General features: G+C 56.6%; 2 protein-coding genes across 3 annotated transcripts; one reads left to right on the top strand and one right to left on the bottom strand.

Annotated features, from left to right (window-relative positions):
* The first annotated feature begins 1,708 nt into the window (after positions 1-1,708).
* TBX21 (T-box transcription factor 21) lies at positions 1,709-8,573 on the top strand. The gene is made up of 6 exons (XM_029076030.2): positions 1,709-1,856; positions 6,290-6,444; positions 6,572-6,693; positions 7,019-7,177; positions 7,265-7,326; positions 7,414-8,573. The coding sequence occupies exons 1-6, from the start codon at positions 1,834-1,836 to the stop codon at positions 8,075-8,077; spliced, it is 1,185 nt and encodes a 394-aa protein (XP_028931863.1). The 5' UTR covers positions 1,709-1,833; the 3' UTR covers positions 8,078-8,573.
* Positions 8,574-9,041: 468 nt separating this feature from the next.
* Positions 9,042-27,925, bottom strand: OSBPL7 (oxysterol binding protein like 7). Of its 2 annotated transcripts, none has more exons than XM_029076028.2 (23): positions 27,886-27,925; positions 26,863-27,018; positions 26,544-26,669; positions 26,298-26,351; positions 25,621-25,734; positions 24,980-25,093; positions 24,767-24,875; positions 24,007-24,110; positions 23,692-23,787; positions 23,453-23,582; positions 23,266-23,357; positions 14,106-14,201; positions 13,863-13,997; positions 13,154-13,250; positions 12,288-12,595; positions 11,900-12,037; positions 11,726-11,789; positions 11,546-11,624; positions 11,101-11,245; positions 10,475-10,619; positions 10,083-10,165; positions 9,871-9,993; positions 9,042-9,663 (listed from the first exon to the last, which is right to left on the bottom strand). In XM_029076028.2, exons 2-23 carry the CDS (start codon positions 26,959-26,961, stop codon positions 9,595-9,597), a joined length of 2,520 nt encoding a protein of 839 aa, XP_028931861.1. In that variant the 5' UTR covers positions 26,962-27,018; positions 27,886-27,925; the 3' UTR covers positions 9,042-9,594. The 2 variants fall into 2 exon arrangements, with proteins under 2 accessions (XP_028931861.1, XP_028931858.1); XM_029076025.2 differs by having other exon boundaries at positions 10,083-10,209.
* Positions 27,926-27,998: the final 73 nt, after the last annotated feature.

Raw genomic sequence — 27,998 nt, forward strand, 5'->3', positions numbered from 1 at the left:
GAAAGTACAATACAGCAATAAAGAGTGTCAATCTCTGCCCACAACGATCTCACAGTCCAGAAGTCCTGGGTCCTAATCGCGACTCTGCCACTGGTCTGCTGTGTGGCCTTAGACAAGTCACTTCACTTCTCTGGGCCTCAAGTCCCTCATCTGTAAAATGGGGATTGAGACTTTGAGCCCCACGTGGGACAGGGACCGTGTCCAACCTGATTTGCCTGTATCCACCCCAGCGCTTCGAAGAAGCACTGCTTAGTGGCAAGAGCCCGGACTTGCGAGTCAGAGGATTTGGGTTCTAATCCCGTCTCCGCCCCTAGTCTGCTGTGTGACCTAGGGCAAGTCACTTCGCTTCTCTGGGCCTCAGTTCTCTCGTCTGGAAAACGGAGATTAAGACGGTGAGCCCCACGTGAGACAAGTTACCTTGTCTCTACTTCAGCGCTTAGAACAGTGCTTGGCGCCTAGTAAGCGCTTAAAGCATACCTTCATCATCATTATTAAGGGGTACATTAGAGAAGCAGCGTGGCTCAGTGGAAAGATCATGGGTTCTAATCCCGGCTCCGCCGCTTGTCAGCTGTGTGACTTTGGGCAAGTCACTTCACTTCTCGGTGCCTCAGTTGCCTCATCTGTAAAATGGGGATGAAGACTGTGAGCCTCACGTGGGACAACCTGATGACCCTGTATGTCCCCCAGCGCTTAGAACAGTGCTCGGCACATAGTAAGCGCTTAAGAAATACCAACATTATTATTATTATTAGGTCTGTTTCTTCTTCTTCTTCTTCTTCTTCTCCACCCTGCCCCGGGTCGCTGCCCTAATGGGCTTGGCCCTAAGAGTGTGTGTTTGCCCCGGTGCCCAGCCGGGAGGCAGGGGAGGGGCCGGGGGAGAGGCTGGGGGAGGGGCCCGACTAGGGGAGGGGCGAAGAGCTGATAAGGGGAGGGGCGGAGGGCTGATAAGATTCGGCAGAGCGCACGCCGAGGCCTCACCGCGCCGACGAGGGGCAGGTTGGACGGCGAGCCGGCTCCCAGCCCCCTGCCCCCCGGCTGGCCCACCCACCCCTCACCCCTTCTCCCGCCCCTTCCCCTTCCCCTCCCTCCACCCCCCGGAGCCCGCCGCCCACGGGACCCCGGAGCCCGGGGGGCATCTCTCGGCCTCGCAGGACCGGCCGCCCCCGGCCCCGGGGAGCGGCTCGGGGGTCGCAGGAGGGCGCGACCCCCGGCCCGGAGCGCCCGGCTCGGCGGATGGGAGCGCTGGAGCCCGAGGCCGGAGCGGTGCCCCCCGCCGCCCACCCCGAGGTCATGGCCCAGGACCCGGCCCAGCCGCACAGGCGCTTCTTCTACCCGGAGCCCCCGACCCCGGGCGGCGGGGCGGCAGGAGGAGGAGGAGGAGGAGGAGGAGGAGGCCCGGGCCCGGGCCCAGGAGGAGGGGGCGGCGGGCCGGTCCTTGCGCTGCCCTTCCCGGGGGCGTCGGCGGGCAGCCCGGGCCCCGGCTCGACGGGCAGACCCCCGAACCTCTACCCGTTGTCGGGCCGCCCCCAGCCCCCTCCTCCCCATCCCCATCCCCAGCCCCATCCCCATCCCCAGCCCCCTCCCCCGCCCGGCGGGCCCGGCTTCCCCGTCGACGCCTTCCCCGGCCCGCAGACCTCGGGCGGAGAGGGCTTCCCCGGCTCCTTCTACCCGCGGGCCCCGCCGCTCTACGGGCTGCCCGGGCTGGGGGCGGGCCCGGGGCCGGGGTCGGGGTCGGGGTCGGGGCCCGGCCCCGGCCTGGAGGTGTCGGGGCGGCTGCAGGCCACCCTCACCAACTACCCGCTCTGGGCCAAGTTCTCCAAACACCAGACCGAGATGATCATCACCAAGCAGGGCCGGTAAGTGGGGCGGGGAAGGGGCGGCCGGTTGCCCACGGGGGTCTCCGTTAGTGGGTGGTGTGTGTAGGGGGACGACTCTTGGAGGACCCCTCCCAACCCCTCCCGGCCGGTTCGCGGGGTGAGACCTCCTTGAACTGGACCAATTCCCCCCCCGGAGAGGCAGACAGCGCGCTTAGAGATCTCTTCTTCAGGCACGCCAACGGGCGTGTGTGTGTGTGTAGGGGGACGACTCCGGGGGGGCCCCCTCCCTCCCGGCCGGATGATGGGGTTAGACGCCCCCCTCGAACTTGGACCAGTTCCCCCCTGGGGAGACGGAGAGCGCGCTTAGAGTTCTTTTTTCCGGTGTGGTATTCCCGGGAGGAAGGGGAGAAGACCCCGGCCGAGGACGGGACACGGGAGAGGTGGGCGACCCCCACCCCGAGCCCAGAGAAGGGTCTCCGGGGGGACGCGGGAGGAATAGCTTCCCTGCACGTGCCTTGGGCCGGGGGCTGCAGGGGGGGAAGGGGGACGGCGTTCCCCGCCTCCTGGCACCAAGTGAGGTGGGAGCTCATGCCAAGCGGGCTGAGGCCGGGCCAGCTCGGGGGGCACGGGGGGAGGGGCTTTTCCGGCGCTTTGGAGATCGTGTGTCCGCAGGTGTGGGGTGGGGGTGTGAAGGGGGGGATGCCCGGGGATGCCAAGAGGCAGCTGAGTGCCGGAGGGGGAAGGGCGGCAGAAGCCCAGGCGTCCGAGCCTCCCCGCCCGCCGTCCCTCGAAGGGCGGGCGAGAAAGTCGGAGTCGCGCGTTCCTCCGTCTCCCCTTTTTCCCTTTTGACGGGGCGACCGAGGTGCCCCCTGCCCCCCGGTGGGGCCGAGAGGGGGCTGGGCCCGGCCCTGCGGCGCTTTCCGCCCGGTCGAGGCCTTCCCGGGGCGGGGAGCGAGTGTAGCGCAGCAGCAGCCGTTAGCACCTCGCCGGCCGCGACGCCGGGGGGAGGGGGTGGGGTCGGAGAGGGTCTGACCAGCTCCTCCCCACCTTCCCAACTCCTCAGCGTCGCCAATCAATCGGTGATATCTGTTGAGCGCTTAGCGGGTGCGGAGCACTCTACCGAGAGCTGGGGAGAGCACCACACGAGCGCGGGGAGGAGGCCTGGAGTCCCAAAAGCCGTACGATAATAATAATGATAATGGTGGTGGTTGTTAAGCGCTTACTATGTGCCAAGCACTGTTTTGAGGTGGATACGAGGTAATAGGGCGTCCTGCGTGGGGCTCACAGTCATCATCCCCATTTTACAGATGAGGGGACCGAGGCACTGGGAAGTGAAGTGACTTGCTCAAAGTCACACAGCTGTACGATGTGGGGCGGGGGTGAGGGAAGGTCCCCGGGGGCTCTGGGCACCGCTCTGAGTCGGAGGGCACAGCGGGTCTAGGGACTAACTGCCCTCCTGGTGCCAGGTCAAGGCCCGCGCCCCACTTCCTGCTCCCCTACAGAAGACCAGGGTGGTCCCGAGTACGGCCCCACCGGGTGCCTGATGCAAGGGGACCCCTAATCCTCCCCACCACACCCTCTTACCACCTCTCCTCCCATTATCCTCCTGCCTCAGCAGACTGAGCATCTCTGTCCATCTGCCAGGCCTTTCTGTGTGACCTTTAACCTTGCAGTGGCCAGCACCCACGTTTCTCCCCCCCTCCCCGGCCCCCCGAGCTCCTTTGTCCCGCCACCTCACGCCCCCACCAAGCCCATATCCTTCCACCTTGCGGTGACTCACAGAGCCTGGGCCCTTGCACTCCGCCCACCTCTCCAGCCCACGCATGCTCCTAGCCCACGCATGCTTCCCCCCTCCCCAGGACAGCCCGGGGTGTCCCTGGGGTGGGGGGAGGGGTGCTTGGCCGGGGTTGTGGCAGGGCGAGGGGCTAGGGAAAACCAGAGCCAGGCTGACGTGGGTATCTGGCGTACGAGTGGGTCGTGTGTACGTGTGTGCAGGTGTGCACGGGAGCCTGTGTGGTTGGTGTGTTTGTGTGTGTATGTGTGTGTTTGTGAAACACAACCATCGTGGCAACAGTTGGCCTCCTACGGAGGAGGGGGAGATGAGGCCGCCCCTTTCCGATCCTCCTGGGCTAGATCTGCAGGTCTGGGGACCAGTCAGTCGATCGTATTTATTGAGCGCTTACCGTGTGCAGAGTACTTATGTACTAAGCGGTTGGGAGAGTACACTAGAAGAATATAACAGACGCATTCCCTGCCCACAACGAGCTTACAGCCTAGCCCAGTGCCCACCCACTCCTCCACACCGCCTGAGGAGTCGGGGGGGGGGGAGATGTGGGGGGTAAGGGTTTGCTGCTCGCAGCCTGCTTTCTGTTAGGCCCGGCCTGACTTTTTGGCTCAGCCAGGCTGTGGGGCGCTGCTTGGTGGGGGTTGGGGAGGTGGGAAGGGGACCCATCTGAGCCCAGGCCCGAGGGAAGAAGCAGGAGATGGGTTGAAGCTGTGGGCGTCCCCACACCTCAGCCCGCCGTCTCTGGGGATCGTCCCCGCCTGCTGACCCAGGCCTTGGGTGGGGCTGGGAGCGGAGAAGCCAAACCGGGCGTCCCAGAGCCCGGGCCCAAGAGGCGAGTGAGAGGGGCCAGATGGCAACAGCTCTGTGGCTTGTGACTTTCTGACGTTTCTCTTGCCCCGTTTCCCCTCACTGGCACCAAAGTTCTTCCTCATCCCCAAAAAGCCCCTTCAATTTTGTTCCTCCCTCTCACCCCATAAGGTGCTGGCACTCATTCTTCCTCGCATCCTTCTGATGTAGCTGTGAAGATGGGGGTGGGGAAGGGGGGAAACAGAAGGGGAAATGGGGCCCAGAGAGGTCAAAGCCATTTCTAAGGTCATCCAGCATTGAAAAGATAGAATCTCTCATGGGTTTACACACGCGTGCGTGCGCACACACACGGATTCTGTGATGGACGAGACCATTGGTGTCCTAGGGAGGTGGAATGAGCCTAGATTAAACTCGCTGTGAGCAGAGAATTTCTCTACCAATTCGGTGATACTGTATTCTCTCAAGCACCTAGTATAGTGCTCTGCACACAAAGTAAGTCTTCACCTGTCTATGCTCACTTGACCTTGGACTTCACTTTGGTGCCTCAGTTCCCTCATCTGTAAAATGGGGATTAAGACCGTGAGCCCCATGTGGAACAGGGATTGGGTCCAATCCTCTTTGTTTGTCTCTATCCCAGTGCTTAGCAGAGTGCCTGGCGCATAGTAAGCACTTAATGAATACCACTGTTACAACTGATACAAATACAGTTGATAAAGCTGGCCAGAGTGGGACTCCAGCATTCCGAAGCACCTGCGGACACTTGGTGGGCGGGAGAAGCTGGATGTTCGTTTCTAGGGTAGAAGAGGGGTTTATGGTCTGTGAGCCATGAAGGGGAGATGGGTCTCTAGGGAACGGAGCTGAGAGGGAGTTGGGTGGGACAGTGCGAGGTTGTGGCAAAACTCAGGACAGGGTGTGGTGACCGTGCCTCCTCTCTGGGGACAGGAGATGGCATGGGACAGGGCACTTCCCCGAGTGCCTGGATAGGGGAGGTGGGCTCCATCTAAACTCCCTTGAAGGGAGCCTGAGGAATTGCTCCTCTCCCTGTTGATGACTTCAGGCGTGGGGCAGGTCTTCAGTCCCACAGATCGATCAATCGATCAATCAATCAATTAATTCTATCAAGCTCTTATTGGGTGCAGAGCACTAGTATAAGCACTTGAGAGAATACGATATAACAGTTGGTGGTCGTGTTCCCTGGCCACACTGAGCTTACGGGCTAAAAGAGACAGTCTCCAAGCTCCAGTTTGGGCACATGTACAGGCCGGGCCGCTGGTGGACTCTGCTCCGGGAGAGGTGGCAAACCCTACCGGAGCCAGCACATCCTCTGAGCAAGAAAGGGGTGAGGGCCTCAGGCTCACACCCGCCCGGGCCCAGGTAGAATCATCCTTTCCCCTTGTTTCCTGGTGAATCTCCCCCCCACCCCTTCCCGCATTGCTTTCCCGGTTGGGGAGGGGGGTCCCAGATGGGGGCTGACAACCCTGGGGGCCGGGGTGGGGTGGGGGCGTCCGTGCCTGGCGCCGCCCACAGATGGTGGCCGGAAGAAAACTTCCTGCTTTGCTGATATGCTTCAGTTTCTGTTTTGCAGGGGCCGCTTAAAGAGCACCTAGGTCCCGGAGGGAGGGAGAAGAGGTGGTGGGGGGGAAGGGGTAAATCGTAGCCAGACCCTCCCCCCACTGGTTCCACTTGGGGATGGACAGCAGCCGAGGGAGGGTGAGGGGAAAGGCAAACTGGTAGCCCCTACTTAGACCAGTGAGGTGGTGTGTGAGACGGGTAGGCCAGGAGCCACCTGAGTTTGCATTCTGGGGTCATGGGGAGCGAGGGGTCACACGGAGAGGACGGGGTGGAAGGTGAACCTGTCCTTTTGTCCCTCCACGTCCAGCCGGATGTTCCCCTTCCTGAGCTTCAATATGACCGGCCTGGACCCCGCGGCCATCTACAGCGTCTGCGTGGACATCGTCCTCGTGGACCAGCACCACTGGCGCTACCAGAACGGGAAGTGGGTGCAGTGTGGCAAGGTGGAGGGCAACACGCCAGGTACAGAGGGAGCGGGGCGAGGGCGGTGGGCACGGCGGGCAGGCGGGGCCGCGGAAAGCACACGCCACCTGGTGGCAGCCCGGGCCCCGGTTGGCATCCGACCCCAACCCCTCTCTTGTCCACCCAGGGAATCGCCTCTATGTCCACCCCGACTCCCCCAACACGGGGGCCCACTGGATGCGCCAAGAGCTGTCCTTCGGGAAGCTGAAGCTGACGAACAACAAAGGGGCCTCGAGCAACATGTCCCAGGTTCGGCCCTGGGCCCGGGGGCCTAGATCTCCAAGCACAGAGAGGGGGAGGCCCATAAGAGGTTGGAGGGCTGGTGGCCATCAGTGTGAGAGTTGGAGTCCCGCTCCCTCCACGGCGGTAGGGGGGAAACCTTATCCCGCAGCAGGAGGGGATGAGATTAGACTCTCGGGACGTTTTCTCGGGGAGGGAAATGATGATGAACTTCGGAGCTTTGAGGTCACCCTGTCGGTCCCCTATCTGCAAGCTGAGACCTGGATGTGATGAGCCGGGGTTTCTGGCCTATCTCTAATTCTCACCCTCTTGTCCCCGCCACCCTCGGACACAGATGATCGTGCTTCAGTCGCTGCACAAGTACCAGCCTCGGCTGCACGTGACGGAAATGAAGGACGGAGAGGCGGAGACCCCCTGCCCCTCGCCCACCTCACACACCTTTTCCTTCATCGAGACCCAGTTCATCGCCGTGACCGCCTACCAGAATGCTGAGGTGCCTGGGCTGGTGAGGGCCTGGTGGGAGGAGGTGGGGACGAGGGTAGGGGTATACCCTCACCAACCGCCTTCTCCGTTTCTTTAGATCACGCAGCTCAAAATCGACAACAATCCCTTCGCCAAAGGTTTCCGGGAGAACTATGATGTGTGAGTCTCTTTCCTGGCCCTGGGTCGGGGGTTGGGGGGCCGTGAGGGGCGGGGGCGGTGGTCCTCACGTGCTGTCACTCCGGACAGGATGTTCAGTGCTCCCGCCGAGGCCGACGCCCCCTCCCCGCCTGACGTCTCTGGCTGCCAGCTGATGCCCGGGAGCCGCTTCCAGCCCTTCTTTCCCGAACAGTTCTCGGTGCCCCCCTCCAGCCGCTACTTCACCGATCCCCCCCTGCGGCCGGTGAGCGGGCAGCCCAAGGAAGGGCCCCCCCACCGCTGGTTCTTCCCCCCGCCGGCGCCCGCCGGCCCCATGGACTTCTCCACCTACGAAGCCGACTTCCCCAGCCCGAAGCTGCTGCCCTACAGCATGAAGCCGTTCCTGCCCACCTCGACGCCGCCCTCCCTGCCTTTCTACCAGGACCCGCTGGGCGCCGGGGGAGGTTGGGCCAGCCTCCAGTACCCCCCGACGCCCACGCCGCCCACGCCCTGGTTTCGGCCCATGCGGGCGGGCCCGCCGGCCCCGGGGGCGGAGGAGAAGGGGGTGGAGGGGGAGGGCTCGCCCCCTGTCTGGACTGAAATCGCCTCCGTGGCCTCCGACTCGGCTGACTCGGGCCTGTACGAGCAGGATGGCAAGCGGCGGCGTCTCTCCCCCTACGACTCCAGCACTGACGGTTCCCCGCCCTCCGGCCGCCCCGCCGATGCCTTCGACAAAGAGGCGGACCCCGGCTACTTTGGTTACTACGGCAACTGACTGACCGGGTGGAGTGGGGAAGGAAGGCGCTGGTCCTGGACAGCAGGCGGACGAGGGCCTGAGGCCTGGCTCTGCCCTGGCCCGGCCTCGTCCTGGAGTGACTCTCAATTCCCTCCTCCTTCTTTGAAGGGTTTTTAAGGGGGGAGGGCTGTAGTTTATGACCCCCTCCCACCCGAGCTCCCTGCCCCAGGAGCTAGCAGGCCCCAGCACTGGGCCTTGGGGCTGGGACGCTAGCAGGGGGCTGGGTCTCTGTTCTTAATTAAGAGGAAAAGATATTTATTAGATTGGGGCCCGGTGTCCTCCGATTCCTCCACTTTCTTTAAATAAAGGATAAAATCTCCATCCCTCTGCTGTCAGGGGTGGGGAGGGGGAAGCAGTCCCCTGCTGCTATCCCAGCCCCTCCCTCTACCCAATCATTTCCTGCTCAGTCATGGTCCTACTAAGACCAGCATTTAAGTATTTGCCAGGGAGACAGAGACAAGCCCTGTCCCACCCGGGCCACGCAGTCTACGGAAGAGGGGAGACAAATATTTAATCCCCATTTTACAGAGGCGGAAACTGAGATCTAGAGAAGTTGAGTTGGCCAAAATTATGCAGCAGGGCCATGGCAGAGAAGGGATTAGACGCCAGGTTCCCTGAAGCCTGGGACCCCAGATCTTTCCACTTTAGCACTGTCTAGGGGTGGAGGGCTGGGGTCTGTGCCCTGAACTAAGCCCTGTGAAGGTGGGGAAAGAGGTCCTCCACTCATTAAGCCTTAAGGCCACCACCTTGAGTCCTCTGTTGGGAGCAAGTCTGGGACAGTAGGAGAATAACAGGGTCTATTCCTTTTTCTCCCCGCACAACCCGACACCAGACACACACCTTTTAGAACTCTACATTCCGATCCACTCCCCATCTTGAAGCAGCTTTCGCAAGGTGGTTCTCTGCCAAGGTTCCTGGTGCCTAGGTGAGTGACAGCAAGACAGTGGAGCCTGAAAGAGTCTTTATTGGCATCAGGATTGGTCTGGGTTGACATTCCAGAGAGAAAACAAATTTTCAGTGTAAGGGGGAAACAGTTGAGAGGTCTGTGCCTGCCTGCAAGCAACTCCCCTAGCTACATATGTGTGCGTACACACACATACACACACGTGAGGGCAGTGGGCTCTGCTACTCTCTCCAGGAAAAGTAGCAGGAGGCCTGACCCTATGTCTATTCTTGGGCACAGAAGAGAAGAGGGTTCAGTTGACTTTTGAGGAACCTGGAATCCCTTTGCAGCCTGAACTGCTGGGGTGGAGGCAGGGACTGCCCCAGGTTTGTTCCCTTCTTTCCCCCCAGGAACAGTGGGGTGTGTGTGTGTCACGGTAGGTGAGAGGGGCAACAGATGGGCTGTGGGCAGTCATCCCCAGGACCTACCCTTGGAGGGGTCCGCCCAACTGCCTCAAGAGTAGCCGGGGGCCTGGGTCCCCCAGCGTCTCCAGCTGCTCAGCGCACAGGATGGCTACCACAGCACAGCCCCATCCATGTTCCCGTAGCCCGGCTCAGCCCGCAGCCGCCAGTAGGTGTTGTTGCTGACCCACCATTCCTTGCCGCTGCTGTCCGTCTGCCGTCTGCAGGGGGAGACCCCCGGGGACCGGTCAGTGGCCAGGCCAGGAAGCCCCTGAACCCCAGTTCTGGGTGTTATCTCCCACCAGCATTGACCAAACTGGGCCCAAGAACCTGGAGGGTGAGGGTGGGCGCAGATGGGATGGAGCTGGGACAGTTGGTGAGGGCAGCAAGCTTCTGAGGAGAAGGGCCCAGGGGCACAGGTCGGGCACCTGAAGAAGCGGGCCTGGTGAGAAAGATTGTTCTCTTCCATCACCCTGCGCCGGTCTCGCTGCAGCTGCTCGATGCGTCGCTTCTGAGATTCGGCTGCTTGCACGTTCCCCTCCTCCAGGTACCTGTGGGTCCCCTGGCTCAGACCCCCATGGGCCCACAGGCTCCACCCCTCCCCCACACCCAACCGCTCCCAGCCCGAGCTGGCGCTGACCGCTGGTCGGGCCGTAGCCGGGTGTCCGTGGAGGGCAGCGCCCGCTTCAGCTCCGTGGTCAGCTCGTTCAGCTCCAGGGCAAACTGGGTGAAGCCGTAGTTGCGTTCGTGGTTTGGGGGCATGGTGTCTGCGAGGACGACGCGGGCTGAGGGGGCGGCTCGAGGGGGCTCGGGGCTGCGGCTACCGGGTGTTGGTGACCACACCAGGTCACCCCCCTCCCCTGGCACCCCCCCCACCTTTCCCCAGGGTTCCGGCCCCCTCCCAAGTGCAGGCTCCCAACCCAGTCTACCCTGGGGCAGCTCTCGGTCGGGGGAAGAAAATTGGGAAACCCTCACTCTGGCGTCTCCAAGCCCCGCCGCCCCCCCCAGCCCTGTGGCCGAGCCAGTTCTTACTGGGTTTCCAGATGCATTGGCCGTGAGGGGGCGAGCCCCGGTACAGCCCCTCGTGCCACTTGCCAAAGAGCCGGTGTAGAACTCGCCCGCTGCAGCTGTACACGGCGCCTTGCACCTCGTTCACGCTTGAACTCCAGTACTTGGCCTGGGCGGGGGGATGGGACGGTGGGAGGGTGGGTGGCGGGGGGATTGTGAGGATTGCGGGGGAGGGGAAGGGCAGAGAGGGCTGGCAAAGGTAGGGGAGATGAGAGCTGGAGCGGAGCGGGTGGAAGTCTGCGGGGAGGGCGGCCTAGAGAGGGCAGAGCAGCCCTCAAGAGGTCAGAATAGGAAACTCATTAGGGGGCGATGGAGACTTGCATTCCATTTGCATATGGCTTCTTTCTGACTCCAAAGGAACTCTTCTAGGAATCAGATGGACCGGTGGGATGGAAAACCCAGGATTCTCCCTCCACAATCTCTCCCCCAACCCGGTCTCTCTGGGTGGCGGAGGGAAGGGTAATCCAGAGCAGAAAGGGGGGGGACAGCCGGAAAGCGGGGTTGGGGAGCTCAGTCCTCTCGGTGTTCCCACACTGGGGGTGGAGCCTAAGAGCTGAGGTGGGGCAGGGGCAGGAGCTGGAGGTACCCACCTTGCAGAAGGTGATTTTGCAGTGGCAGGAGCTGTCCTGGGTGTTCCGGATCAACACCTCCCCGTAGTGCTCCACCCAGCGCTGCCCGCTCAGGATGTTGTGGATACAAGATGTCACCTTGTTCCATTCAAAATGGTCACCAAACCTGGGGACTCGGGGACACCCAGCCCCTCAGATCCACCGATCCTTGGTGCCCAGACCGGTCTGAGCCGGGGACTCCCAGCGCCACCCAGCCTGCAACCGCCAACCCTTGGTGCCCAGGCCAACCTGAGCTGGGGCCTCTCAACCACCAGGAACGAGGATGGCAGCAGAAATAACGGACACGATCCCTGCTCTCGAAAAGCCTGACGCCACCCCTTTTCCCGCCTCTGGCCCCCTACCCATCAGCTAAGAGAGATGAAGGTTGGTGATATGTGACCCCGGGAACGGGGCTGGGGATATTCACCGTGGCAGCCGGACATGGACGGTGCCGACGGGCACGACCTCCAGCGATTTACCCCAAAATTTGTTCTTCCACTTCATATCTGATGGGGTGGGAAGGGGCGAAGAGGAAGTAGCTTTAGGGAGCTGAGAGAACCCCCGCCCTCCGCCCCCACCCCCTGCTCCACGCAGCTCTCCCCCTCACCCTGCCAGAAGATGAAGTTGTCGGATTCGGCGTGGCAGGCGGAGACTGGCGGGTGATGGGAGACCTGGGGTGTGGGGTCACGGGGCGGGGGAGGAGGAGAAGAGGTTGTTCGGGGGAGCCTCCCACCCAGAGGGGTGACCCCCGACCCCACCGGCCTGGGTCTTCCCGCAGTACCTGCTCGCTGATGAAGCGGAAGCCGCGATCGGGGCGCTCGCACTCGTAGGTCTCCCCCAGGACCGGGTTGAAGGGTTTGCATCCGGCACGGTGGTAGGTGGAGGCATAGGCGGAGACGGCAAAGGCTGCGATGCACACCTGGGCAGTGGGGAGAGGGGGTCAGGCGGGCTGGGGGTCAGGAGGCCCCACATCCCCTTCGCCCTCCACATTCTCTTGTCGTCATCTCTCAGGAGGCCGGGGACCTGAAAGATGTGTGCACAGGCGTGTGTTGGCATTCACATCTTAGTGGCGAAGCCCTGCCTGGGGGTGGGTCTGCCGGGAGAGGGGCATCTTGGGATTTTGAGGGGAGGGAGGGTGACCTGCCATCCGTCCGGTGGTCTGGCTGTACCATGCGCTCGCAGGGGTCGGGTGAGCGGCTGGCCTGGTCCAGCAGGGCGCTGTACTCCAGCTCCTCGCAGAGACGCTGTAGCGTGTTCAGGGGTTCGTTGAGCTGCACGGGCATCGACACCTTCGACAGGTCCTTGCCGATGTTGTTGCGCAGGATGTGCCACAGGCTTACGTCCACTCCGGGTCCGCCGGCCCCCGGCAGACACCGTCGGCGAGGAACGAGCCCCGCCCCGCCGGCGACGACGACCCCTGCCCCTCTCTCTCCTGTGGGATGGACCGGTGGGAGGGGAGCCCGGTGACTCTGCGAATCTGTGGAGTCAAACCCACTTAATAATAATAATTGTGGTATTTGTTAAGCGCTTACTATATGTCGGGCACTGTATTAAGTGCTGGGATAGATATTAGAAAATCGGGTGGGACACAGTCCCTGTCCTATATAGGCCTCACAGTCTTAATCCCCATTTTACAGAGGAAGTGACATGATCCAGAGACAAGGGGTGGATCCGGGATTAGAACCCAGGTCCTTCCAACTCCCAAGCCTGTGCTCTAACCACTAGACCACACTGCTTCTCCTTCTGCCCCTCTCCCAACCAGCGGCAGACAGGAAAATCAAATGCAGTCAGCCCAGCCCCTCTAGATTGTAAACTCATTGAGGGCAGGAAATGCGTCTGTTATACTGTTGTATTGTACTCTCTGAGTGCTTAGTATAGTGCTCTGCGCACAGTAAGTGCTCAATAAATACAAGTGACTGACTCTTAGAGAAGACCCCGGCCTGTTTAAGCCCCAGAGGCCATCCCTTGCTGCCTCTGGGATGTCGGTAGCTGGGACAGAGAAAGAGACCCCGACCCCTGTCTCCCCAGCTGGTACCTGTATGGCAGTGCTCGGATGCCCCGCTGCTTGGTACTCCCTCGGAAAGGCTGGTGGTGACCTCGCTGGTATAGGATGCCTCATCTTCGTCGGAGCCCTGGAGAGGGACCACGGGAGTGCCCAGAGAGTCAGATGTGGGGTGGTGGGTTGGGCCCTGGGCTGAATGGGGGAGGCTGAGGGGCTGGAGGGAGCTTGGTGGAGCAGCAGTTAGGGGTGGGACTACAAGATGAGAGCTCACCTCCTCCAGGAGGCCTTCCCAGACTGAGCACCCCCTTTCCCTCTGCTCTCCCTCCCCTTTCTCCCACCCTCTGCTCTTCCCCCTTCCCCTCCCCTCAGCACTCTCCTCATTTGTATATATTTATTACCCTATTTATTTGTTAATGAGGTGTATATCTCCTTGATTCTATTTATCCTGATGATATCTTGTTTTTGTTTTGTTCTGTTTTGCTTTGTTGTCTGTCTCCCCAGTTTAGACTGTGAGCCCGTCATTGGGCGGGGACTGTCTCTATCTGTTGCCAAATTGTACGTTCCAAGCACTTAGTACAGTGCTCTGCACATAGTAAACGCTCAATAAATACTATTGAATGAATGAAGCCCCGCCCCGCCCAGCCCCGGGTCCAGGTATATTCCTCTCCAGCCCTGGCAGCGGGCCTGGCCGGGGACACCACGTCACCATCGCGGCCCCTCTCTCCTTCCCTCCTTGCGTTACCTCATCCGCCGAGGAGCTGGTGGACAGAAACACCTCACAGGCGTCGAAAAACTCGGTGTGAGAATCGGCGAGTGAGAGGACACTGTGGTGAGGGAGCGGGGGGACCGTTTCGCGGCCCTGGATGGAGAACGCCTCCTGCCGAGGGGGCCACAGAGCGGTTTGGCGTAAAGCGGGCCCGGGAGGGGCCCAGAGGGACACACGGCCCCCCGCCGCCCCATCTCCCACTCGCCCTCTCCGCCTCACCTCTTCTGGGTTGAGGGAGCTGAAGGAGTCGGCGGTGGTGTCCGAGGAGGCGGAAAGGGAGTGCAGGCGCCTTGGGCCGGGTTGGACATCAGAGGCCTGCAGACGGAAGTCGGGGAAGCAGACGTCAGCAGGGTACTGGGTAGACAGGGCCCCCCTTTTTATTCATTCATTCATTGTCGGGCATAGTTATTGAGTGTTTACTGTGTGCAAAGCATTCCCGCCCACAATTTGCTCACAGTCTAGATCCTGAGAGCCCTCATCTCCCTGTTCCTCATTGCTTCTCTGCATCTCAACCTGGTTTCCCCACTAACATCAAGCCAACTCTTTCTCCCATCTCCCTGATCTCACCCATGCTATTCCTCCCCGTAGAAGACCCACCCTAAGTCTCATCAATCAATCTCACGTCCTTCTGAATTGCTACTAACCCCCTGAACTCCCAGAAAACTTTCCTGATGAATCCCTCTGACTCCCAGCTCCTGCTTCTTGGTGTGCTGCCCCACAGCCCACAGTGGATATTTCACTGCATTCCTGTATTTCAGGCTGCTCTGGGAACAAGCTTTTGAAGTGTGGTTATCTGTAGAGAATTCTAGATTCCCCGAACTGGCTGGGTTACCCAAGAGGTCACCTGGACCAGTCCTCTGCCTCCAGACAGGTGATGCCAAATCCATCCAAAACAATGGGTGCTGGTTTCTCTCCTGGACACCCACCCTCATGGTTAGGGATGGAAACCCACACTCTCCTCCCTTGACTCTCCTCTCTCCATCCCTGACTCTCCCTCCAGTGACCCAGCACAGACCATTCAACCCTCTTGACTCTCCCCTCTCCATCCTTGTCTCTTCCCACTCCAACCCGGACTCTCCCCATTCCATCTTGAACTCTCCCTCCAGCGACCCAGCCCAGACCATCCAAAACTCCTGACTCTTCCCTCTCCATCCCAGATTCTCTCCCCAGTCATCCAGCATGGACCATCTAACACGCCTAAACTCTCCCCCTTCCAGACCCAATGGGTGCCCCTCACCCCATTGGGAGTCAATAATTGGGGATTAATAATCCCATGTTCACTTTACCCAGACCCTTCATGATTCTGTTAACTCCAATCCTGCTGCTCTCAGCCACACCTGTCCAGACCACAGAGTCCTCATCCTTTAGGGCCTGTCCTCTATTTCACCTCAGTTATCTGGAGAGCTCTTTACTGAACCTTCCACAGCTGTATTCTGTCACTTCTAAAATCCGGCAGCCACAACAGCCCCTGTTATTCCTGGTGAGCAGCGTGGCTCAGTGGAAAGAGCCTGGGCTTGGGAGTCAGAGGTCATGGGTTCAAATCCCGGCTCTTCCATTTGTCAGCTGTGTGACTGGGCAAGTCACTTAACCTCTCTGTGCCTCAGTTAACTCATCTGTAAAATGGGAATTAACTGTGAGCCTCACGTGGGACAACCTGATTACCCTGTATCTCCCCCAGTGCTTAGAACAGTGCTCTGCACAGAGTAAGCGCTTAACAAATACTAACATTATTATTATTTCATTGTGGGCAGAAACTATGCCTCTTATGTTGTTATAGTGTACTTTCCCAAGCGCTTATTTAGTACAGTGCTCTGCACACAGTAAATGCTCAATAAATATGATTTACTGACTGAATGACAGAATCTTCCTTTCTTTTCCTTTCCTGAGGATGGCCAGGATTCTGCTGGCCCTTTCAGCTACTGCCACATGTAGGACCTATGGCACCTAAGAACAATCAGCAGCAAACCTTAGAACTTTTTCCCCACGTCACGGCCGATAGCTCTGAGCCCATCATCAATCAATCAAACAACCAATGTTATAGAGAAGCAGCAGGGCATAGTGGATAGAACCTGGGCCTGGAGTCATAGGGTCATGGGTTCTAACCCCACTTTACAATATGGAGAGCACTGTACTAAGCGCTTGGGAGGGTACAATCCAACAGTCAGCAGACACATTCCCTGCCCACAGTGAGATTACAGTCTAGAGAAAGCTCTACATAGACTGCGAGCTTGTTGTGACCAGTTATTGTCTTGTCTTTATCACTGAATTGTACTTTCCCAAGCGCTTAGTACAGTGCTCTGCATACAATAAGTACTGAATAAATATGAATGAATGAATGAATGAATGAATGAATGAATTCCCTCCACTCCCATGATTATTCAGGTTTAGAAAAGCCTTTAATAAGGAACCTTGGCTTTTCTCTATCTACATGTTTGTTAATCCCTTTAAAGAACTCCAGCAGATTTTCCCTATCAGAAACCATGTTGTCTTTTCTCTAGCCAGTTGAGCTCCACTAAGTGTTAAACTTCATGATCAATTCTTCTAACTGTACTAATTTCTTCCTTCTCTCACCAAATGTCCTGCACAGAATTCCCTCAATCACTTCCAAATGTAGTGTATCACATCTTCAGACTGGTGGCTGTTCGTAATGATAGGTTACACACTTTGGCCAAGAGTTTCCCAACTTCTCAGACTTCCTTTGGCACTTTAGAGCGGATACCATTCAATCCCACAGATTTGTTCACATCTAGATCAACTGAGTCTAAAACGATCTGATTCCTCCTTTCTGGTCTATCTCATAGAGAAAACAGTTTGGATGGGGGTATCTGATATTGCTTTGTGGACACGGAGAACGGACTCTCTGTGTACTTTGCTGCTAAAGCCCAAGCCTTCAATAATGCCCTCTCCACCAAACTCAACTCCCCTTGCTCAACTTGGCCCATTACTATGTCTCACACCGCCAACCCAGATCACGCCATCATCCATGTCTTCTGCCCCGCCTTCGTGTTGCCATGAAGGCAGAAGGCTGACTTCTGCCCGCTGTTTAAAACTGATCGGCTATAATTCAGCTCTTTCTGGTCCTCAAGTTCTATTCCATCCACATTGACTCCCCCATCCACAGCCTCCCTTCTGAGGCCCCCACCGTCTCCTCTCTCCCTAATTCCTGATGACCTCTCCCTTAACTTGGATGGAAAAATAGAAATCATTAGCCGTGATCTTCCCAGTGACCCCCCATCACCTCCTTACCACACCGCGAACACCGCACATGAGCACCACTTACATTCTCTTCCTATTTCCCCTCCTTCCTGTCTTCAAGCTATCTATCTCACTGTTAACATCCATCTTCTCTACCTGTGTCTCTGACCTCCTCCCCTCTCACCTCATACAAGACACTTGCTCTCAGAGCTCTCCCTTCCAAAACCCACACTCTTCAACCTCTCACCCTCTTCAGGATCCTTGCCCCCTGCTTTCAAACATGTCCCTTTCTCCCCTAAACTAAAAATGCCTTCTGTGGATACCATAGCTGTTACAGATCTCACCTATCTCCATCTGTCCATTCCCATCCAAACTCCTTGAATGGCTACATGCATCCGTTTGCTGCCTTCACATCCTCTCTAACTCTCTTCTTGAAACTCCTCAGCCTGGCTCTCACCACCTGCACTCCAAGGTCACCAACGACTGCCTCCTAACCAAGTCATTCATTCACTCGGTTGTATTTATTGAGCTCTTACTGTATGCAAAAAACTGTACTAAGCGCTTGGCAGAGAACAATATAACAATAAATAGATACATTCCCTGTCCACAAAGAGGTTCTATCCTCTCCTAATCTTGCTTAACCTCTTGGCCAGTTTTGACACCGTAGATCACTCCCACCTGCATTGACACTTTTTCAGACCTTATTTTTATTGACATGATGCTCACCGGGGTTTCCTATCTCTCTACTGGTTTTTGTCTCCAGCTCATCCACTGGCTCCTCTTTCACCAATCAGTCTTGTACTGGGTGCCCCAAATAATAATCATTTTAATAACAATAATTGTGGTACTTGTTAATGCTTACTATGTGTCAGGCACTATACTAAGCTCTGGGGTAGAGACAAGATAATTAGGTCCGCCGTGGGACTCACAGTCCAAGGAAGGAGAACAGGTATTGAATCCCCATTTTGCAGGTGAGGGAACTGAGGCACAAAGAAGTGAAGTGACTTGGCTGAGGTCACACAGCAGACAGGTGGGAAAGCTGGGGTTAGAAACCAGATCCTTCTGACTCCCAGGCCTGTGTTTTCTCCACTAAGGCCACGCTGCTTCTCACATCTATCAGTCAATCAAATCGATGGCATTTTTTGAGTGCTCACTATGTGCAGAGCACTGTACTAAGCACTTGTGAGAGTACAATACAAGAGAATTAGCAGACATGTTCCCTGCCCATAACAAGCTAACACAAGGCCCTACTTTGGGATTCCTACTCTTCTCATTTGACACTTTCATTCATTCAATCGTATTTATTGCACACTTACTCTGTGCAGAGCACTGTACTAAGTGCTTGGGAGAGGACAATACAACAATGAACAGACACATTCCCTACCCACACCAAGTTTACAGTCTAGCTGAAATCTAGATGATGAGCTTACTTGCTATCAGGGAGCTCATCATCCACATTATAACTACTAACTCAGCTTCCTCAATGATTGATATGATTGAATGAATGACCTTCTGGTCTCTACCTCCAGAAGATCATTCATTCAATCATATCAACCATTCTTCTTAAAATGCTACTCTTTTACGGAATTTGTAAGGCACTTACTGTGTGTCAAGTACTGCTCTAACCACTTACATCTGTCCCCTTGTCAAATTTATTCATTCAATCATATTTATTGAGTGCTTACTGTGTGCAGAGTACTGTACTAAGCACTTGGAAAGTACAGTTTGGCAACAAATAGACAATCCCTACCCAATAACGGGCTCTTCTCTTGATCCCACTGTATCTCCAGCAATGGCCTCATCTCCCTATTCCTGGAAACCTTCACTTCCTCTCCACTAATTCTCTTTTCCACTCTTTGCAAATTGGTTTTCGTCCCTTTACTCGACCGAGACCATACTCTCTAAGGTCTCCTGTGATTCCCCCCCGGCCAACTCTGATGACTTTACTCTGTCATAATAAAAACCGTACTAATAGTAATGTGCTTACTATGTGCCATGCACTGTGCTAAATGCTAGGTTAGATACAAAATGATCTAAGCTCGTGATGGGCTGGTTTTGGTTTCACTGACGCGCTGCTCTTCCCTCTCTGGCTTATCCTCAGTGTCTTCCCTCGTTCTGTCGTTCGGCTTTAGCCCTCGAAGCGCTGTTCTGAGTGCCCTATTCTTCTCACTCTACACTCCCTCTCTCTTCTTGGGAACTCCCCAATCTATCTCATCAGCCTCAACTCCTCTCCTGCACTACAGTTTTGCAATTCCTTTTTAACAAAAATGGTATTTGTGAAGCGCTTACTATGTGCCAGGCACTGTACAAAGTGCTGGGGTAGATCAATCAATGGTATTTATTTATTGAGCGCTTCTGAACACGGGCTTAGGAGAACACAGTACTACAGCATTAGCAGATACATTCCCTGCCCATAACAAGTTTACAGTCTAGAGGGATACAAGTTAATCAAGTTGGACACAGTCCACATCCCACGTGGGGTTCATGGTCTTAATCCTCTTTTTACAGATGAGGTAACTGAGGCACAGAGAAGTTATGTGACTTGCCCAATGTCACACAGCTGACAAGTGGTGGAACCCGGATTAGAATTCACAGCCTTGTCTCCCAATTACACAAGGTAATTTGCCCAAGGTCACACAGCAGACAAATGGATCTAGATATCCTCCAAGGTTTGAAATTCAAAATGACTAGAACTGAACTCATCTCCCCATCTAAAGCACTGTGGCTCAGTGGAAAGAGCACGGGCTTTGGAGTCAGAGGTCATGGGTTCGAATTCCCGCTCGGCCACTTGTCAGCTGTGTGACTTTGGGCAAGTCACTTAACTTCTCGGTGCCTCAGTTACCTCATCTGTAAAATGGGGATTAAGATTGTGAGCCCCAAGTGGGACAACCTGATTCCCCTGTGTCTACCCCAGCGCTTAGAACAGTGCTTGGCACATAGTAAGCACTTAATACCAATATTATTATTATTATTAAATTTTCCACTTTTTCATCACCATCACCAACATCACCACCACCGCCAACTTTGATACCATCTTTGGCTCTTGTTTGTGACTCTTACATCCTGCCAATTTTTCCTCCACATTCTTTCTCAGATCTCCATCCCTTCCCCTCCACCTTTGCAATTCTCATCCTAGTTCCCACTTTGGGCATTTTCCTACTATTCTACTGCATCGATCAATCAGTAGATCAATTGATCAATTGATAGTATTTACTGAGCACCTGCTTTGTATGGAGCATTGTACAAAGGAGTTAGAAATCACAATCCTTGCCCTCAAGGAGCTGACAGTCTAGTGGGAGAGACACACACGAGTGTCTCTTATATTGTTATGTTATACACAGTAAACACTCCATAAATACGATCAATTGAGTGATGGATTCTTCCCATTTTCAAAGCCCTCCTAAAAATGAGAAGTAGCTTGGCCTAGTGGAAGGAGTACCTGGACACTAATCCCAGCTTTGCCATGAGTCAGCTGTGTGACCTCGGGCAATTCATTTCACTCTTCAGTGCCTCAGTTACCTCATCTGTAAATTGGGGATCAAAACTGTGAGCCTTACGAGGAGCAGGGACTATATCCAACCCAATCTTGTAATTACCCCAGCACTTAGTACAGTGACCAGCACAGAATAAGCATTTAATAAATACCATTAAAACAAAAAAAAATCTGGCCTCCTCTAGGGAGCCTTCCTCAATCCATCTTCACCACCCCAAATCACATCACCCCAGCAGCACTTGTCTGTTTGATTACTTAATCAGCTATTTTTTCCCGACATTCTTGTTACTACCAGTTATAGCCTCCTCCCACCTTTCATGAATACTTTCTCTGCCCATTTCTCCCATTAGATTGCAAACTCCCTGAGGGCAGGGATCTTGTCTTTGGCTTCTGCTGAACTTCCCCAAGCACTTAGTATAGTCCTTTGCACACAAAGAGAGCTCAATAAATACCATGGATCAATTGATCCTCATTACAAATCATTCAGAAACTTGAAGACATCAATTCAATCCCCCTTTATCCTTTTCTTCTTCAGGCTCAACACATTCAATTCCTTTCCCCTTTCCTCCAGGCATCTGGTTCCCATCTTTTTCATCATTTTTGTGGCTCAGCTCTGGATGCGGCCCAGTTTATGTGCATCTTCTCCTTTATCCTTTCAAAGGTGGGAATCTCAGGTATGTTGGAGGGAGCAAAGGAGGAGGGAATCACTGCCTAACCTGTCACTCAGACTTCTGTTCCTGAATGCCCAGGAACTTGGTGGTAGAAATACAGCTTCTGGTTGCCCGTGACCCCCCAGGTCTTTCTCTGCCAGCCCTAGCACATCTCCTGGCACCTGTCCCTACTTCTTAACTTCTTACCTTCCCACCCAAACCTTGTCCTCCTGCTCACGTCCCCATCACTGTTGACGATACTACCACTTTCCTGATGATGATGATGATGATAGCATTTGTTAAACAATATGTGCCAAGCACTGTTCTAAGTGCTGGGATAGGTACAAGGTTATCAGGTTGTCCCACATGAGGTCCACAGTCTTAATCCCCATTTTACAGATGAGGTCACTGAGGCTCAGAGAAGTTAAGTGACTTGCCCAAAGTGACACGGCTGACAAGTGGCAGAGCCGGGATTAGAACCCACATCCTCTGACTCCCAAGCTCGGGCTCTTTGCACTAAGCCACGCTGCTTCTCACTTCCCATGCTGCTTCCTGCCTGACAAGCCTGTTACCTTGGCATTATCCTTGACTTCTCTCTCTCGTTCCACCCACATATTCAAGCCATCACTAAATCCTGTCAGTTCACAACATCACCAAAATCTGCCTCTTCCTCTCCGTCCAAACTGCTACCACATTAATGTAAACACTTCTCCACCTTGATTATCGCATCAGCCTCCTTGCTGACCTCCCTGTCTCCTGTCTCTCTTCACTCCAGTCCATACTCCATTCTGCTGCTCAGATCATTTTCTTCAAAAATATTCAGCCCATGTTTCCCCACTCCTCAAGAAACTCCAGATAAAAAAAACCCCTCCACATAAAAAAACCCCCAACTTCTCATCATTGGCAATAAAGCACTTGATCACCTTGTCCCCTCCTAACTCACCTTGCTACTCTCCTACTACAATCCAGCCCACACGCTTCGTTCCTCTAATGCTAACCTTCTCACTGAACCTCGATCTCGTTTATCTCGCCGCCGACCTCTCACCCACATCCTACCTCTGGCCTGGAAAGCCCTCCCTCCTCATATCAGACAGATAATTGCTCTCCCCCACTTCAAAAGCTAATTGAAGAAACATCTCCTCCAAGAAGCCTTCCCTGACTAAGCCCTCTTCTCCTCTTCTCCCACTCCCTTCTGTGCCGTTCTTACTTGTTCCTTCATTCATCCTCCCTCCCATCCCCACAGCACATATGTATATATCAGTATAATCTGTAATTTATCTATTTCTTTATCTATTTATGTCTGTCTCCCCCTCTAGACTGTGAGTTCATTGTGGGCAGGAAAGTGTCTGCTTGTTGTTGTATTGTACTCTCCCAAGCACTTAGTACAGTGTTCTGCACATAGTAAGCACTCAATAAATACGAATGAATGAATAAATGAATGAGTACTGAATTTCACGTTTGAGGACAACCCGTCTTCCCTCAGCCCAGGCCAATGAACTTAATTCCTGTTTCCTCTCTGACAGGCCCCTGGCTCGTTTTAGCAGCATCTGAATATTGGATGAGCAAACTCTTAGAGACTTTCCACCAGGAGTGGGGAGGAGGGGGTGGGGGTGGGGGGTGGGGTGTGTGTGTGTGTGTGTGTAACCTGTCCCCTTCATTAGTCAGTCGATCAAATTTATTGAGCTCTTACTGTGTGTAGAGCACTGTACTAAGCATTTTGGAGAGTACAACTTAACAGTTTAACAGACATATTCACTGCCCACAATGACAGTCTACAGGGCGAAGCAAACATTAATATAAATAAAATAAATAATAACAAATAATAAATAGACTGGCAGTCCCCCGAGGGTAAGGACCATGCCTCCTTCTCCTCCCCCCCGCCTTTCCCCCGGTGCAGGACCAGTGGGCTGTGTTACCTCACTGACTTCCTGTGGCTTTTGCTGGGGGTCCAGCAAAGACCCCAGTCCCCAGCCCCACACCCCCCGCTGGGACCAGTGGCTTCTCCCCAACATGTGAGCACCCCCAACCCTGCCCTCCTTACCCCAGGCCTGTGGAGCTCCCGGCCATGGCTCTCGCGGAGTCGGTCCCGCTCGGCACTGAGGGCGGTCAGCACGCTGTTCAGAGAGCCATGCACTGTGGGGAGAAGAGGGGAGCAGGTTGGAACCGGGGTGTCGACCCCGAACCCCCACCCCCCGCAACCGTCTCCCTGCTCTCCAGCCCACACTTACCCTTCTGGGCCAGGACCCAGAAGCTGCGCTGCAGGTGGACATACTCAGGGGGCAGAGGGCGGGTTCCCGGGGGCTGGTTAGGCTCCAGGTAGCGGGAGAGGTTGGGCACAGAGCTGTGGAGGCGTCCCACCTGGTGGGGAGGGGGACGGCGGGGAGAGTCAGGGAGACAGCTGCTCCCACTGCACGCCCTGACCAGGACCCTCCCCAACCGCCGTACCCTCATCCCCTGTGCCCCTCACCCGTCCAATGGTGTCGTCCTTGGTGTAGCTCTGGGTGCACCACATCCGACTTGTCCTCTTCCCCTTCTTGGGGCGCTCGGTGGTCCCTGTGGCCTGCTGGGGGTGGCGAGGGGAGAGACGGGAGACAGGCCGTGTTGCACACATCTGGGGCCACTGAGCTACTCTGGGGGAGCAGCACTCCGAGGGCTGGGGTGGGGGGCTCCATCCAGACCCCCTTGCCCCAGGGAAGGGAAAATGGATCCAAGACCTCTCCCTAAAACCCCCGGGGCCCAGCCTGGCCAATTGTCCATCCCCCAATTCTCATCCCTGGTTTACCTGGTGGCTGGAGATGACTGGGGCGGAGGGGGTGCGGTGCAGGGACTCCAGGCTCTGGAGCAGCTTGTACAGCTCCTGGAGTTTGTCCTGGCACTCAGAGAGTTCTGGATGGGGTAGAAAGGGAACTGAGGAGCCCCATCTTGGTCACCCTCTTCCTTGTGCCCCCCTCATTCTCTCAGCCTCTCCAGTCCCACATCCCCCCATTCTCTCCGTTCCTCAAACGGCTCCTCCATCCCCATACCCCTCCCAGGGGTCCTGCAGGCCACGGACCACATCATCAGCACCATCATCCCTGCCCTGTTCAGCTCCATGAAGACGACCCCTCTGGGGGTGGGATGAGTGGGTGAGGGTGGTGTCCAGGGAAGGGTCTGCCCACCCCCACGTTGCTGGGACCCATGGGGAGTAGGTGCCACACTGGCCTGGGCTCTGAGAGTGGGCAGAAGGAACAAGGAAGGAGCGTGGCCTAGTGGAAAGAGCCGGGTCTGGGAGTCAGAGGACTTGGGTTCTAATCCCAGTTCTCCCATCTGTCTGCTGAATGACCTTGGGAAAGTCACTTCAATTCTCTGAGCCTCAGTTTTCTCAACTGTGAAATGAGGATTCAAAACCCATTCTCCCTCCTAGGGACTGCGTCTAATCCAAGGAACTTGTACCTACCCCAGCGTTTAGAACAGTGCTTGTCCCATAGCAAGGGCTTAAGAACTGCCATAAAACAAATGAAACAAACAGGCAGAAAGGGGAGTCGCAGCCCTCGCTTGCTCACCGTGGGAACAGCGGTCCAACCCCTCGCTGTCCTTCAACCATGACGCCACCTTCTCCTGGCAGCCTTGGGGGCTAGGCAGGGCAGGGGCCAGAAGACGGGTACCCGGGCCCTGTGAGAGGGAGTGAGTCAGGACAAAGCGGGGTGAGAGATGCTTAAACTGGCACCAAGGCACTCAGGGTAACTCAACTCCCCTTCCCTTCCCTCTGGGCTCACCTGGCTGAACGGGCCCCTGTGGCTGGTACTGCCTGATACCAGGTTGGGAGGCTGAGCCAGTCGGTGAGCGCAGAGCCGGGATACCCAGCTATGGAACAGGTCCTGGGATTTGATCTGGAGGACAGAGAACAGGCATGAGGGGGGAGCCAGGTGTTGGGGGCTGGGGGTAAGGGACTGCCCCAAGAATGCTTGTATGCCCCCTCCTCCTCTTTCTGAAGGTATTCATTTCAGGGCAAAAGTCAATAAATCTCCTGGCTCCTTCCCTCTCTGTCTTCCCCTCTACACTGTAAACTCCTTGTGGGCAGGAAATGTGTCTGCTTATTGTAATAGTGTACTCTCCCAAGTGCTTAGTACAGTGCTCTACACACGGTAAGTGCTCAATAAATGTGACTGATTGCATGAATAAATGAATACCTTTTATGTCCCCTTTCCCTTCAGCCTCTGCCCCCCTTTCTCTCTCTCTCTCCACCCAGAGTTCTGCACACAGTAAGTGCTCAATAAAAACACCTGAATGAATCAATCAATACCCCTTCTGTCCGCTTTCCCTTCAGCCTCTGCCCCCTTTCTCTCTCCCTCTCCATCAACCTTGCTCCCCACTCCTTTCCCCCTAGCGAACCATTCCCCTGCCGCTCCATGGTCACCTTGAGGTGATAGATGTTGTCCTCTGTGTCCAGGTCAATGCGCTGGGCTTTCTTGTTAATCGACATGACGGAGAGGCGGACATCGATGGAGCCGTGAAGTTTCCCCTTGGCGATCTGGGTGGGGAGGGGACAGAGAGGCTGGGTCAGAACCCTTCCTCCAGTCTTGCCCCTCTTCCCCCTCTCTGTGGACAAAGTGCCTGGGACTGGTCCTTGACTCAGCCCGTCTCCAGGCTCAGATCCACGGCCCCAGCTCCGTCCGAGCCCCGCGGTGAGACAGGCGCTGGCCTGGAGGGCCACAGTCCTAGGGTGGGGAGGGAGGCAGCGTGGCCCTAGTGGAGAAAACACAGGCCTGGGAATCGGAAAGATCTGGTTACTAACCCCAGCTCTGCCACCTGTCTGCCATGTGACCTCAGCCAAGTCACTTCACTTCTCTGTGCCTCAGTTTCCTCGGCTGTAAAATGGGGATTAAATACCTATTCCTCCTCCTACTCAGACTGTAAACCCCATGCAGGAGAGGGGCTGTGTCTGACCTAATTAACTTGTACCTACCCCAGCCCTAAGAACCACATGCACCACATAGAAAGTGTTTAACAAAGACCAGAAAAAAAACAAACTTGCTTTGCTTAACCCTCCATGTCCCCCCGGCCCTTTCCCGAGCCCCCTAGAGCCCAACTTACATCCTGTCTGGTGGTGGCGTAGCGTAGAATGCCCCCCTCGAGCACGAAGTATCTCTGGGGAGCAGCAGGCGAGGGCGGAGGGACATGGTGTTATGGAGGGGAAGAGAAAGAAGTGTAAATTCCTCTCCGTATGGTCATACCCAGGCCCTTAGTGGGAGGCTGGGGGTTTCCCCACCTCCTTCTCCTCTTCCTCCTCCTTCTCCTCCCCCTCCCCCTCCTTCTCCTTCCCCTCCCCTTCCCTCTCACCTTGTGCCAGCCTTTCAGTGGCCACTTCCTCTTCTTGAGAAGGTTCCCTTCCTGCCTCTCAGGCTCCATGCCCTCGGCGCCCAGCCTGGTCCGTGGCTCCTCCACCACTTCCCACATCTCCGAACTCTGGCACATGGGGCAACGAAGAGCAGTGAGCCGGTGGACTCACCCCCCCCCCCCCCCCCCAGGCTCTTCCAGGCATGACCCTCTAGGAACTCTTCCCATTGTGGGTCTGGGGCTTAGGGGGGTGGGGGAGACCCAGGCCTAAGCTGGAGTTCCATGTGATCCTCTCCCACCCCTTCCCCCCGAGCACCCTAACCTGCTGGGTAGTGCTGTGCCCAGAAGACAGGACGCTGGCCTGGAGGGCATGGCTCACTGCCCTCCGGGGGCAGGCAACGTCCTGGTCGTGGCTGTCCATTGACAGGGATGGGAGCCGGGATCACCTTTTCTCTTGGCTCAGTGGTCCTGGGTGCCCCTAAGGGAAGGGAAGCCCGGTCAGCACAGCTCTGGTCCCTTCCAGCCCCCACCTAGGTTCTACCGCCTGACCCTGAGGACTTGGGTCCAGCCCCAGCTGCCCCTGGCCCCAGCTTTGGAGCCTAGGGGAGGTTGTCAGCTTCTGGGCCCCCGGGGGCTAGGCCAGGAGGGAGCTACTTTGTGTACATATTCCCTCCTTCTCCTCTCTGTGGACCTAGTGCCTTGTGCCAAGATTTCTGGCCCGAGAAAGCCATCCCGGACACGCAGCCCTCCTTTGGCTGAGCCTGCAAGCCCACGCTCCAACTCTCAGAGGGGAAGGGGAGGGGACTAGGGCCTGAGTCGGAGGTCGACTGCTCTCCCTCTCTCAATCCCTAGGTCCTTGCCCCGTGCCCTCTCCCACTGCCCCCAGCAACAACTCCCCAAACCCTTCACTACCAGCCCCCCAGCAGAAACACAGACACATCGTCTCAACTCTCAGCTTCACCTCCCGGGGATGGGGGGAAAGAGGGAGGGAGGGAGCAAAGCCGATCCACCCGAGCCGGGCCCGGGGTGGTGGGGGGGAGGGGGCGCCGCGGCAGTGCCCATTCACGTCCTTGGCACGGGGACCGGCTTTCCTGGCGCCGAGGCTGGATCAATAATTCACACGGCGGACAGGTGGAGGAGGGGGAGGGGGTGCTTACGGGGGCAGGGGGGGAACCGAGCCCGGTTGGCGAGGGGTCGGGGGAGCCGGGGGTGGTCAGGCGGGGGGCAGCCCGGCCGGCGCCCCCCTGGCAGTGAGCTGGGGTCCGTCCCTTCTGCCCGAGCCCCCCAGGACCGCTCCCCTGTGCTCTGCCTCCGAGGGTCATCTTCCGAGGGGCATCCGCCTTACCCTGCTGCCTTCCCGGGCCCGGCTCCGGTCCCGGCTCCGGTGGCGGCGACAGGAACCAGGAAGGAGGGAAGAGGGAGGAGGATGGAGGGCGGAGGAGGGAGGGAGGGAGGGAG

Source organism: Ornithorhynchus anatinus, chromosome 11 (assembly GCF_004115215.2).
Source record: "Ornithorhynchus anatinus isolate Pmale09 chromosome 11, mOrnAna1.pri.v4, whole genome shotgun sequence".
Taxonomy (NCBI): Eukaryota; Metazoa; Chordata; class Mammalia; order Monotremata; family Ornithorhynchidae; genus Ornithorhynchus; species Ornithorhynchus anatinus.

Coding starts and splice junctions, on each gene's coding strand:
- OSBPL7 (XM_029076025.2), bottom strand. CDS start 26,961: ATGGACAGCCACGACCAGGACGTTGCCTGCCCCCGGAGGGCAGTGAGC. Junction 14,202..23,265: donor GGGAGCTCCACAGGCCTGGG/GTAAGGAGGGCA, acceptor TTCCGTCTGCAG/GCCTCTGATGTCCAACCCGG. Junction 10,210..10,474: donor CCAATGCATCTGGAAACCCA/GTAAGAACTGGC, acceptor TCGTCCTCGCAG/ACACCATGCCCCCAAACCAC.
- TBX21 (XM_029076030.2), top strand. CDS start 1,834: ATGATCATCACCAAGCAGGGCCG. Junction 1,857..6,289: donor ATCATCACCAAGCAGGGCCG/GTAAGTGGGGCG, acceptor CTCCACGTCCAG/CCGGATGTTCCCCTTCCTGA. Junction 6,694..7,018: donor CCTCGAGCAACATGTCCCAG/GTTCGGCCCTGG, acceptor CCTCGGACACAG/ATGATCGTGCTTCAGTCGCT.